This window comes from Ceratocystis lukuohia, assembly GCF_044167205.1.
Source record: "Ceratocystis lukuohia strain C4212 chromosome Unknown Supercontig1_pilon, whole genome shotgun sequence".
Lineage (NCBI taxonomy): Eukaryota > Fungi > Ascomycota > Sordariomycetes > Microascales > Ceratocystidaceae > Ceratocystis > Ceratocystis lukuohia.
In genome coordinates, this window is record NW_027263520.1 from 3,420,231 (window position 1) to 3,433,536 (window position 13,306).

The window sequence follows — 13,306 nt, forward strand, 5'->3', positions numbered from 1 at the left end:
ATTCAGCAAGTACGTGGTCTTCTGTTTCTGTATAGGTTCGTACCGCTAGCAACAGCTCACTAGAAAGTCCGCGAGGGCCTTTTTGTCGCTGCTTGGGGTTTTTTTTTTGCTTCCAGTGCGACGCTGCACATCATAGTACCAGTATAAGTAATTAGTTGTCCTCGAATATTGCAGCATGCCTCGTTGGCGATGAGGGCTTTTCCTGTTCTTAGTACTCCTTTCCTTCCTCTTGCTCCATTTCGGACTGCTCTGGGACAACCTCAATGCTCTCCATTTTTGCACAGACCTCGTCTATAGGATGCAGCGAGGACGCTGTCGTTTGTTGCGGCGATATTAACCGAAAGGAAAGGCGACAACAGGGGCAAGTTAGCTGTAGGGGAGCAAGAGGCAAGGGTGCAAGACAACCACAACAGCAACAGCAGCAGCAACAACAACAACAGCAGACAAGCGATTCTGACCAGTCTTCTTTGAAAGGGATGCACGGGGAGGCGGAGATGGGGGCGACGAGAGAGATAGAGATAGAGAGAGGAAAGGAGACAGAGAGGCAGAGAGGCAGAGAGGCAGAGAGGCAGAGAGGCAGCTACAGAGAGACAGAGAAGAGACTCAAGCTAGCCAGTATCCCAATTTAGAATGCCAGCAGAAGGAAAATTAAGGCAAGACACCAAGACACATAACATAGTCCGCAGTGTCAAATACGGACGTCTAGTGCTTGTTTATTCGGCTCTAGCGCCACTTGCCCAGAAAAAGAAAGGGCAGGTGCAAATTCCAGAACTGGCGCATTGAAAGCAACTGCCCTTTTTTCACTTACACCGTCCGATGTTTACGGCAACTACTGGCTTGGTGACCCAATATTGGGTGATCATCCAACAGCCGCCTCCACAGCCTCAACCGCAACCGCAGCCAAAACGAGGCCGAGGCCATGTTTATTGCTTCTTGCCATCCCTTAAAGTATATCGAATATTCGTTTTTCCACCAGCCGGAGCCTCTCTTTCCCAGGCCAGGAGAACTTCTCGAAAAACACTTGAAAAGGGGGAGAGCCCATATTAGCACTCCCTTCTCCCTTCTAGTTAGCGTCTTGACAAGTGACAGGGTGCTCTGTGCTAAGCTTAGAGACTAGGAACAGGAGGAAGAGCCCCCAGTGAAATAGCTTCCAAAACACCTTTGCCTTATCAAATGCCCATCCCATCTACATCTCGCCCGGCGCTGGTGTCCTTTTTTGGCATGTTCTTAGATTGCAGTTCCAGGAAAAAACCTCTTCGCCGGCCTCAACCTCCTATGTCGTCATTTTGTTCCGCAGGAAGCCTTGGAAGCCATCTCTGTCCTCCCCTTTCTCAGTCTCAGCGCAAGTCAAAAGGAGCTAGGGGTATGGAATACTTCAAGTCTAGAACTCTGTGGGCTTATGGGGCTTACAAGCAGCAGTAGTAGTAGGAGCAGCAGCAAGCAGCAGCATGCACCCTGTATGCAACGGATGCATGCATGTCGTTAATTGGCTTCTTGTCCAGTTCTCCTTAAGTCTTATGGAGCATTTTCAATCGCCCAGTTTGTATTACTTGATTCCAAAATCTTGTGCTTGTGTCTACCTGCTCCCTCCTTCTTTCCTTTTTACCCTATCTCCCACTCACCTGCCCAGACCGACTTTCGGAATACGAAAACAGGGCTGTAATATACACTCAGCTTTTCCGATATGCACAATTCTAAGCCGCCGGCCATTTTCTTCTTGACTGCACGAACACAGGACAGGACACACAAGCCTACAGATCTCTATAATTGGCATACTTTCTAGTCCTTTCCATCAACTACCAACGTGGTCGTACGGGTCCTTTCTCTGTCTCCCCTTTAATAGTTTTCTCCTCTTTTAATGCCCTTAGGCACAAACTCTTTCTTATCATAAAACTGACGGGCCCTATAATAACCTTTAATCTATCTGCCTTCAAGCCCCGCCCCCGGCCACCCAGAATTCGCGACCAAAAACAGCGCAGCGAACTGCGGGGAGAAAAGCAGCAGTCGAGCGAGAGTGCTTTTTTTTTTTTTTTGCACCATATGCGCAAGTTTGCAGATTTCACGCTCCCAATCTCAGCGCGTTGGACTGGCTGGCTGGCTTCAGGCAATAGCTCGCAATAAATAGCCTCACAGCCCACAACATCCAAAAATGCAACATGTATCTATAAATGCGTCCCGTCCCAGTCAATGAAGCCACCTTTTCTTAACGCCAACATATCCCCCGGCGTGTCTATAGCTGTCTGCTTGCTTTTCTTTGGAAATATTATGCTCTTTAATGTGGCACGGAAGCAAGATGGGCCTTACGTCTCCATACCTATATGCCAGTTTTGTCTGTGTTCCCCCCTTCCCCCAAGTACCGCTCGAAGAACCACAGTTGAAAAATTGCATGGCTCTGTAGAAGTCCCCAAATGGTACTGTAAAATCCGCATTTCCTCTTTGATCGGACGCCCTTGGCTCTCAAAGGGCCTGTATTTGCTGCAAGGCCTGGAACATGGATTCTGAAACATCTCAACACATTAATGCCTCCTCCACTGTCATTTGATGCACACAGCAGTGCCCTGAGCCAACCGACCCTTCTCCGCACTTGCGAGTTACAGTCCCTTGAAACACAGCAATGTTATGATATTCTAGTTCATCCTGCAAAATCCAGATAATCCCCCCAGTGTAGCAAATGTGCGCCAAAATTGGAGGTAGATTGGGGTCACACAAGTCGGGCAAAATTAGCTCAGACTGAAGCTTCTGTAGGATTTCTAGAAGTCATTTATAGCGTGCCTCCCTATTTGTGTATTGATTAATATTTAACCCTATTTCAGCTCCAACCCTATTATGTTGGTTTGCATTGCGCCATCTTTCTCGTTCCGCATAAAGTTTGAGATTGTTTATCTTGACATTTCATGTTATATTTCATGTGTCACCGACATCTACATGTTACATGTGCCAATGAAACAGTTTTTTCTTTGTTTTTTTTTTTTTTTTTTTTTTTCACGTTATCTGCTCTCCCAGTTTCTTTACATCAGTAATCCCAACAAGAAACGAGGCGAAACAAAGAGACGGGGGACACTTTGGGCGGCATCTTCTTGGGCCTTGTTTTTCTGCTTCCTTGGTGTGGATGTGGCTTACAGAATACATGCTGTTTGCCGCTCAAACTCCATTCCAATGCGAAGCTCACTTCAAATCGACCGCGATAATGGTTGCACAGGCTCGGACTTTGTCAGAACAAGTGGGCAAACATGGATATGGATCGACTGCCAAAAGAAAAAAAAAACAAGCGCGACATGCTGATGCTGGTTGCTATTATTATTATTATTATTGTTGTTGATATTGGCTATTATGACCAAGTCTTATTGAAGCTTCTTTTCACATATACATACATACAGGTTATACAACTTCTGCATATGGCACAGCAACAACGCGTCTACGGTTGACCCGATATGGTACAGGGACAGAAACATTCGACGAACTGGCGTAAAAATAGTATGTAAAAATGTGTGCACGGAGACCAAGTGTGGATGAGAAAAAAAAAGCAAAGACCATAGAAGGTACTATGCGCCTGACCAGCCATTTGATAATTGAATTGGTTGGTGAGAAGAAAAGCAGCAGGAAGAGGCAGCCTGCACATCATGAAGTTAGCGGAAAGGGGGGGGGGGGTTTCCAGGAGAGAACAATCAAGAAAAAGAAAGCGACAGAAAAAAAGAATACTGGGGGCTGTGGGCTCAGGGCTTCATGATCATAAGGCGAGCAAAATCTTGTGGAAATGTGTTGATGACGATGTTCTTGCTGTTAAGGGTTGAGGGATTCCGAAACAAAGACAGGAAAAAAATGGACCCGTCATGCTTAGTCATTTTATTTCCGACTCCGGTGTAAAAAAACCGGCTCCTTTTCAACGCGAAAAGGATTTGTACAGGCATAATCCTTGAGGACTGAGAGCGTGGCTGGCAGAGTATGAAGACTTGGTTACAAGTTGAAAAACCCAGTCTTATGTCCTAAGAAGTCGTATGCTGTAGCCCATTATTTCACGCAAAGTCGCCGAGTTTTGCGCCTCAATTATACGTTGATGTGGTACCTTCCATACCCTCCCCCAAAGAAAAGCTTTTTGTCTTTCCTTACTGCCTGAATCATGAACAAGCCTATGGAATCCGGATGAACAGCTCCGGATGTCTCCACCATGGCCCCACTTTTATATATCGTCAAATCGTCTTTTTCAATGAACAAAGTAAGGCAACTGCCATGTTTGATTTTTCTCCAAAAATTCTAGTAGCCTTTTTTTTTTTTCGAGTCCTTCCTGAATGGGGCAATGACCGACCGTTGGCTTGAGGGGTCTAATTTGAACACGCGACTTTTCTACTTTTCTGACTTTTTTCTTAGGCGAAAAGTGGGCGAGCAAGCTTGAGAAAGACAAACAAGACGATTTAGGACTGCTCGTTGGCTGATAACCCAAAAAATCAGATGGTGCCTCCCAACGTCAATTGTCGCGTTGAGGTCGTCTTGTTGGCCCCAAAACAGGAAGGTGCTTTGTGAAGCAGGACTCGAGACTTGAGTTGGGCTGAATCCCGGTGTACCTGCCCGTTTTGTTTCTTTGTGGTGTTTGAAGGTGTTTTGGGGCATTTGAGGAGATGGGTATTGTTCAGAACTCCGTGAGCTCGCGCCATGGGAGTTATTCCTTCACTTCCTTTTGTTGACTTGTGCGTTGGAGTCTGTCTTGTTAGCTTCATTTGCCAATGTAACTAAAAAGCCCACCGCGCTGCACACGGCGGCTTTTACATACGCATGCAGTGAAGTCTGGCATTGTTTATTTTCTCTTAGATCCGTTGAATTGCTTATGTACTTGCTTCCGCCGTGTCTATCTGTATATTTCCATGATTCTTTATCTCTTCCTTTCTTCTCTTCTTGATGTCTGACATATCTCCTTGACTACTTGGAACTTTCTCCCCGTCCCACCCTCCAAACACTGCATAAGCCTATATGCAATCAATCACGGCCAAGCCAAAAATGCCATCCATCCACACTATAAAAACCCGTATTTTACATGCCTTTGAGCTTGATACAAAGCAATTCGATCCCTCACACCGGTTTGAGACTTCGTGGATTCTGTCCCCGTGGGTGTTATTTGCCTGTCGCTTTGTCTCTGTAAGTATCCGCTTGCATATGCACTATGCACTTGTTGCGCCACACCTACACAAACGACTTTAACAGGCGCCTTTCTTTCCTATTCTCTTTTGTTTGTTGGCTCTTACCTTGGGTCGGATATGGCAATCAACCCCCCTTCTCTCCCAAATCTGTCCTTGCTCTCCTGCTAACAGTCCCGCCCTAGTTTCTCTACATCTTCACCACCCGTATCGTCCTCGTTGTCCTCAACTGTCTTCAAGAGTCATGTGCCGTATCTCGCGATGAGCTCTCCTACTTCACTATCTTGACCTTCTACGGTCTGTGCTTCTACTTCCTGTTCTCATCGTTGCACACTTTGACCTACTGCCTACAAGGCAAGCCTCTTCTTGCGCGCTGGCCGCGTCTATTGCAGGCTATGCATAGACTATACTACACCACTATATGTATTATGCCAGCCATTGTCACCATTGTGTTCTGGACCATCATTTACGACGGCACGTGGTTCCCCAAAGTTCGCGATGCCTGGGCCAATGTCTCGCAGCATGCCATGAACCTGGCCTTTGCTTTGTTCGAGATCATAATCCCACGCACTCCCGCGCCGCCATCGATACACACCTTCTGGATTAGCATCATCATGATTTTGTACTTGATCTTGGCCTACTTGACCAATGCCACTCGTCACTTCTACCCTTACTCCTTTCTGGACCCTGGCGCAGACGGCGCTGGCTCAATCGGGACGGTCATTGCCTACATCATTGGCATTTGGGCAGGGTTCTTTGTGGCCTTCTTTGCTTTCAAGTATCTTGTAACGCTCAGGATTTGGCTGACGGAAAGTAAATGGAATATGACGGGCAAGTTCTCCAAGAGAGACGGTACGGCCATTAGAAACTTCCCTGAAGACAAGCCTGATGATGTCGAGGCTGCTGCTGTGACGATAGCACCTAAGAGTGACGTTTGAGCTAACCCGATAATTCTTGGACTGGAGCGAATGAGAGAAAGGGAGAGGGGGAGGGGAACATGCAGTGAGTTATGAAGGTAAAGACGGACATGGGTGGCGTTTTCTTTTACTGATATCCTGATTTTACTTGCTTCTTTTGCTTCATTATTGTCACCCGCCTTTAGCAGCAGACACATAAATAGAATAAATAATACACCATCTTCAAAGCCCATGAGGTAGTGCAGTTTGCCTACACGGCGTGGGTATTTGAACGTTCATGGATAAGGCATGCTGTCATGGAAGACAAACGTGTTGCTCCACTGCAAATTCATAAAACAAATAGCCCAGAAGAAAAAGGAAAACGAGAAAAATAAAAAAAACATGTACCCATCCCCCTAAACTAGCCTAGCACTTCATCGAAATTCCCTTGCGCATTTCGCTCTCACGAATCTCAAACATAACGTTGACTCCTGAGTATAGCGCAAAGCACGTGATGCTCAGGAACACTAGGCCCTGGGAATCCTGGAAAATACCCTTGATCAAGCTCGTCAGCCCATCAAGGCCAACAGCAAAGCCCACCAAATTTGCCATGATCATCATAATCACGTTGAGCACTGCCCCCATGGCACATATGCGCCTGTATGTCTCGGGCCTATCCATCCACTTCTTTCGTGGGAACAGGAATGTTGCAATCATCTCAGGCAGCATGAAGAGAACCACCAGCCAGCCCCAAATGAGTAGGCGCATCTTGAGATCGTGCCACAGTGCGACAAATGTGAAGACCAGGACATAGTTGAATACCGACTTTACAATGGCTAGGCCACCTGAGAACGAAGTACCACCCAGCGGGACATACAGGTATCGGATGAGCCAGCGGTTGTACGAGCGGTGCCACGCACGCCAGAAGGATAGTGTGCTATAGTTGTCGCTGACACAGCGGATCATATTCTCGGGCGGGTCGATTCCGTCAGCCAGTGCCCAGAGCCGAAACAGTCGCCAGGGGAGCAGCAACTTGAGCCAGATAATATGCAGATTTATAAAGGACAAAAGAGCAATCTGCGCAGGCGTGTAAGAGCTCCAGTCGGGTTGGCGCTCGCTAATGGCACAGACCCACACCATGTGCAGAGTGAACTCCATGGCGAGCAGCACAAAGATAAAGCGGATACCGTAACGGATCGTCCGGTCTAGTTGGATGGTTTCGGACTTGTACTTGCACTGGGATAGGTAGTCGTTGAACGTCATGATAGGACCGGCAAGGTAAAGCGGTGCATAAATGATGTAGGCCAAATAGTTGCGGAACGAATATTCATCATGATTGGCCGAAATTTTAATACGATCCCTCTCGCTGAGATTAGCCGCGTCGACCTGCTTCTTCTTTGAACGATTAGCATGAATGGCATATTAGGGCATGCCTTGTCAAATTGGATTAGGTTGCTGCTTTGATATACCAAGATATGTAGACTTACCTCTATCATACTTGAGCCACTCTGTCCTGCGCTCCAATGGCGGTCCATATTGAAGCTGATGAGACGGAGCACGGTGATATTGAACAGGACCTCCCATCGCGACATTATGCCTCCATAACTATCAAGCCACTCTGCAAACGCCATGAGCTGTGAATCCTTTACAGCCTCATCGACAATCCAGCCTGCAAGCCATTTGTAGTGGTATCCGTCCGACAGCTCATTGGCGAAGAGGATTCCTATATTGAAGAACCACGTCGCCAGAGGCACAAAGCGGCGAGGGACTATGATGCCGACCTGGAAGTTCATCCACAGAATTGCAAGCACTTTGAAAATTGAAAAGCCATGCAGTACAACGAGGAATACAATAGCAAAGGCGGCATCAAAGGCGGTGCGTATATTCATGCGCTCACGAGCGCTCTCGACAGAGCTCAGGCCCGGGGCAGAGGCACCTTTAAGGGACTCCCACACTCGACGCAAGAGCGGGTGTAATAACAAGAGAGCAACCATGTACGGGAGGTTTTCACGGAAGGTCTGGTATTGCGAGTCGGAAACATCCTATACAAAGGAAACAAGGTATTAGCAGGTGTTATGACGTATTATTATGAGGTATGTGATTTTCGTTCACAGAAACTGATTCTCACAATTTGGCGCCCGGGAATCCAGCCGGGCTTGAGCAAGTCGGAATATTTGCTGTAGCGCTCATCGGATGCTGGCGATCAAGAGTTAGTTCGAATTCACACAAAGAATATCCTCATAGAATGGCCGAATTACGACTGTTGCAAGAAGAATCACGTACTTTGCGATACGCTGAACGGGATCCAATAGATTGCCGGCACAGCTAGAAACACTACTATTCGATACACTACAAACTCGTTTGTGTGCCATCTTGGTATTGCGGGTAGAAGCTTTGAATACTTTTCCTCATATTCGCGCTTGACAACGGGGTTTTCAAGCTCCTTTTGATGGGTTTGGTAGGACGTTGAAGAGGGTGTGGTGAAGCGAGTATCGAGAGTGTCGAGACTGTATATCTTGCGGGCATATGCCTTGACAGAGGCTAGAGAGGAGCCCATTGTGGTGGCAGCCCACTGGAAACAATGGGTTATACGCACTGGGCGGTGTGTTCTTTATTGTCGCCTGATGAATTCGAAGGAGGTGGTGGGCGGTGATATATGGATATGACGGTGGGGAGTGTATTGCTAGCACGGGAAGGGCTCTAGGCCAAAACTTGAAGAGGATCAGGGGGAGGGGAGAGTTTGCTAGATGCAGCAAATAATCGGAGCAGCAACAAAGTCGGACGATGAGCGACCTGTCGTGTTTCCAGAGCTACTTCATCTGTTGGATGTATATATGGGCAGATAATGCGCGATAACGTTTAAAGGGCTGACTGCTGGTCCAAGCGGAGAGATGTAAAGAAACGAAGCAGAAATGGAAATAGAAGCAAATCGAGGCTGCAAAAGTTGCAGCAAACCCTAGACACAAGGCCCAGCCGCAAGGGCGCAAGACAAATAGAGGCACAGTTGGAACACTTGGAGAAAATGGGGATGAACAAAACTTGAGTCTATTCTGATCTTCTATGTCCATGCGTCAAGAGTGATAAACATCGTGTATCATCTTTTTTCTTGCAGCCGTTAGACGTCAGATACCACAATAATACACCCTAACACCGTCTTCATCTCTTCCTCATTTTTAATGCAAACAATCGGATTTGTCTAGAACAACCCTTGTGATATATTCTTAAGGGTTTGGTAGTGGAGTGGCTTGGGGGCCCCAATTTAACAAGCCCACTACGCCCCACCACGCCCCACTGGTAACCCACTTATCTAGGGCCTGAGGCCGCAACTTTTGGGTCCACTTATCCATGAGATTTCATGTATAAAAGGACCGTCGCCCTCCCCTTTCTAACTTTTTGAACTTTTTCCTTTTCTTCTTCAGGCGACAATACTTCAGAGAATCATTTCTATAGTAGTCGACCTTCCTCTTGGTTCCCCAAAGGAGCTACAGAGTCCACCCTGGTTGATGAATGATATCCTTACATCCTCAGAGTGAATAACTCTGGTTACTTCCGCTCTGTCTGCAAAGACGGCGGTCAGCGATGGCTTCGGCTGTGCAGCTGGCTGTATAGGAAGTGGTGATGATCTCGTCCCTGCCGCATGGTCTGCCTTCGGGCGCATCGGTAGGGTGGGATGTAATGGACGTCTGACAGGTCTCTTTTTTCGTTGCTTCAAGGGCTTTGTCTCTGGTCGTGAGGAAGAATGTTTGTGGCTTTCCGAAGGAGGAAAGGCAGTTGGTTGGTGGAGAGGTATTCATTGTGCACATTGGGACTACCACGTCTGCTTCGTTATTTCATCGATTGTACTTGCAATGAATGGTATTGACAGATTGGAAGAAGAGAATAACTGGGTAGTCTAAGAAACGTCAAATTCAATAAAACAACCTTGCGCCGTTCGCTATATACGTGAAATATCCCACCATGCCCGCAGAACCGCTATCCCTCCATTGTGTGTCTCCACCGTCCGTCCACGCCCACGATCATTAGGGTCCCCTCTGGTGAAATGGCCGCCGTCTGCCTTGAATGGTGTGTCGGTTTTTTTGCCATCCTGGTTACCGTAGTTGCCCATAACCTGCTGACCTGGAGGGGTGTCCAAGACATGATCCTCGTCTTCTTTGTTATCCTGCGGGCTAATGACGGCATAATCTTTATGGTCTTCAGAAACGCCTGGAATAGCCATTTTTGGCATGTTGCCATTGCCCCATTCATTGACCCTCTCAACAGGATGGTTCCTATAGTCCACCATGGAGGAGGTCATAAGGACGCCGCCATGATTGGGGACGTTGTTGGTAAGATTAAGAAGCCCTGCACTCCACCACGTGCCAAAAATGCCACTCTTGTCACGGGTCTGTAGGGCGGCCTGTGCATTGTGCTTAAGCCAAGGGATATATGACCGACAAGCATGGGCATGGGTATCGGAAATGGTGTTGAACCGTGACTCGTCGTAGCCTAAAGACCTTTCAGTTGAACGCACGTCGAGGTCTCTAGTATCTAGAGGCCTGCAGAAATGGCTCATATGATGGAAGAAGATGCCCTTGAAGGTGTGTCCATTTTGAGAACAGGTGGCGCTCGAGTCGCACATCTCCTCTAGAATGCCGCCACGGCCAAGACCCCGCCAGGGGGGAAGAAGACCGGGGGGCAGGTTCTTGACCTGGTCGCGTGGAGCACCCGTCTTGAAGTTCCATCCAGAGGCGAGGATGACATTCTGGATGAGCGCATGGCCCTCATGTAGATATGAAGGGCTCCCCGTTGCTTCCCATAACCCACGCTGGCCGGTCAAAATGACACCTTGGTTGTAGGTAAACACCATCTCGTTGCGCTGGTCGCACTTCGAGCTGCCGTTGCGGCCTGAGATGTGGAAGCCGTCGACGAAGAGGCCGTGGCTGTTGGTCATGTTGGAGCTCATGAGCCACTTGTAACCCTCGACGGCAGCTTGAAGATATCTAGGGTCTTTGGAGGGGTATAGCCCAGAAGTACCAGTAGTTTGCCAGGGCGTGGTAATGTCGTCTCCAGGGAAGTGGAGGTACATTTGAATAGAAGCAGAAATCCAAAGCTCATTTGTGACAGCATTCTTGTACACAAGCTCATGGGGGTTCCAATTCATACCCCCACCGCAAAGTTTGGTGTCCCAGCTAGTGCTGGCAAGCCCCCAGAATACGCGGGCACGGTGGGCAAAGGGCTTTGTCCAGTAGTTTCCGTGCCAAATCTGCGATCCCAAGGCCTTGCTGAGCTGTGGAGTTCCTGATGAGCCGACACTGGGATGGTTGTAGAATGACGCGTTTCGGGTTTTGATAAGCTGCAAGCCCTCTAGCCAGCCCAACACAACCCAGAGCATGTCGTCATAGGCCTATGAGAAGAAGAGAAGAAGCGTGATGTGTTAGTAGAAGGGTGCATCTGGGGAAAGGGCGAACAGGAGAAGGGCTCTTTCGGCCTGGGACATACCTGACCTCGTATTGCGAGGTGATCCTGACCAAAGTATGAAGCCACAGTCTGTGAAAAGTATAGGTCCAGCATGTTGGTCTTGGTACTGTTCTCTGCCAGATCTAGAGTGGAAAAGACCTGGGAAAGAGATGCTGTCATTCCAGACAGATGCGTCTGCAAGACTGCAGCAGTCCAGTCAATAGAAGAGGGCCAAGTGCCGAGCTCCGAGTGGAAGAAGTTTTGTTGCATGGTCGAAAGAGCGTCGAAAGCATCATCGAGGATTTCCGGGGGGGCTCTGTGGCTGCTGGAAACGGGTTCAATGGGCTCGTCTTCTAGAAAGGAGGTCGGAGACGAAGGCCAGCATTCGTCTTCGGGCAGATTGGGAGAGCTGAAAATTGAGCAGACATACTTGCGTCGAACTGTTCTGACCCAGTTTCGGCGATCGGTGTTGAGATTTACTGCAACAACAGAAATCAAGAAGAGGTAGATGAGAAGGGAACGCATGGTTCAAGGGACTAGGGTTTAGAAGACAAGGGTTTAGACTGGTTTCAACTTTGTTTGCTTGACAGGACTGAGGTCAAGTGGGGGTCTGTGCTGCGACAAGAAAAAAGCACTGGTGATGATATGATGGTAGTATAGAGAAAAGAGAGAGAAACGGCGTCAAGATGGTGAAGCAAAGGCGGTATTAGCAGCAGAGGCAAGACTCATGGCCAATGAAAAGATAAAATAATTAGATGTTGAGGTTGATCAGAGTCAGAGCGTGCTACATGTCTCTCGAGAAGCGAAGAGGCGAAGCCAGAATGAGAGAAAAGAGAAGGGGGAGGAGAAGGAGAAAGAGAAAGTCTGAGTGAGTGAGTGAATGAATGAGAGAGTGGTGCTTCTGGCTGCCAGGAAGTAGAGGGCGGGTGCTGAGAGGGAAAAGAACGAACTGGAGGAAGAAGAGAAGGGGAAGAAGTGGCGGACGAGACAGGCAGCATGAGGGAAGCTTGATATAAGGCAAAGAAAGGAGTAGAGGATCGAGGAATATAAGGAACAGAATAAAAAGAAAAATAATTCAGAAATAAGTCGTAAGCTAAAGGATTAATCCTGAAGCAACACAAGCAAGCAAGCGCTCTGCGAATCTTGGTGTGCTTTTTCCCCTTCAGTTTTCGGGCGTTAACTAGATTCAGCTCTATGTTTTAGGGCCCAGCCTACCATCGGTGCGCTAAAGGCAAGTGCCTTAGGCTTGGATTTTAGCGAAACATGACCCCAAAATCTTGGGGTTTGTTGTGCACCGTGGGGTCACAAGACCTGGTGTTGAGGGGCAAACTGAGCCCTAGTAAATGGAAAACAGGGGCTGGACATACAAATGTACATCACGAATAAATCCTGCCAATACTACGGTAGTGATACTGCCGTCCTTTTGTGTCTGTTTTCTGTTTTCTGTTTTCTGTTTTCTGTTTTCCGTTTTCTCTTGTCTCTTGTCGCCTCCATGTTGTCTCTTGCCTGCACTGTCTGCTGATCTCGTGTGTATACACGTAATAGCATATAGTGGGGCATACATCACCATCCACGATCCAGCATGCCAAATATCTGAAGTCGACTGAACTGGGAACAAGGACAAACCCATAGGCGCTGCGGCGATAGTTTGGTTGATGTCATTGGAGTCTTTCAAGCCGGGCCTGCTCTTGCCAGGGCTAGGCTTAGCTTCATATAGCTTGAACTTGATTTATTCAACGTCCATGGAGATCATTAAAGTAAAACGACAAGATTTCGTGTAGCCGCTGTCAGCTGACATGTGACAATCGCTACAGCAACTCCTATCTGCGTTTGCTGGTTGCTTGAGAA

The 13,306-nt window shown here is 47.9% G+C and overlaps 3 protein-coding genes across 3 annotated transcripts; 1 reads left to right on the forward strand and 2 right to left on the reverse strand.

The window, feature by feature from the left end:
• Window positions 1-4,989: 4,989 nt before the first annotated feature.
• On the forward strand, window positions 4,990-6,064 carry HOO65_010855 (FAR-17a/AIG1-like protein; the record flags this gene model as incomplete). Its single annotated transcript, XM_071006004.1, has 2 exons — window positions 4,990-5,127; window positions 5,312-6,064. 2 exons carry the CDS (start codon window positions 4,990-4,992, stop codon window positions 6,062-6,064), a joined length of 891 nt encoding a protein of 296 aa, XP_070862677.1.
• A 384-nt stretch (window positions 6,065-6,448) lies between these two features.
• HOO65_010856 (Glycerol uptake protein 1) lies at window positions 6,449-8,579 on the reverse strand (the record flags this gene model as incomplete). The annotated part of the gene is made up of 4 exons (XM_071005558.1): window positions 6,449-7,417; window positions 7,510-8,064; window positions 8,151-8,218; window positions 8,306-8,579. 4 exons carry the CDS (start codon window positions 8,577-8,579, stop codon window positions 6,449-6,451), a joined length of 1,866 nt encoding a protein of 621 aa, XP_070862678.1.
• A 1,377-nt stretch (window positions 8,580-9,956) lies between these two features.
• On the reverse strand, window positions 9,957-11,983 carry HOO65_010857 (putative glycosyl hydrolase; the record flags this gene model as incomplete). The annotated part of the gene is made up of 2 exons (XM_071005581.1): window positions 9,957-11,405; window positions 11,501-11,983. 2 exons carry the CDS (start codon window positions 11,981-11,983, stop codon window positions 9,957-9,959), a joined length of 1,932 nt encoding a protein of 643 aa, XP_070862679.1.
• Window positions 11,984-13,306: the final 1,323 nt, after the last annotated feature.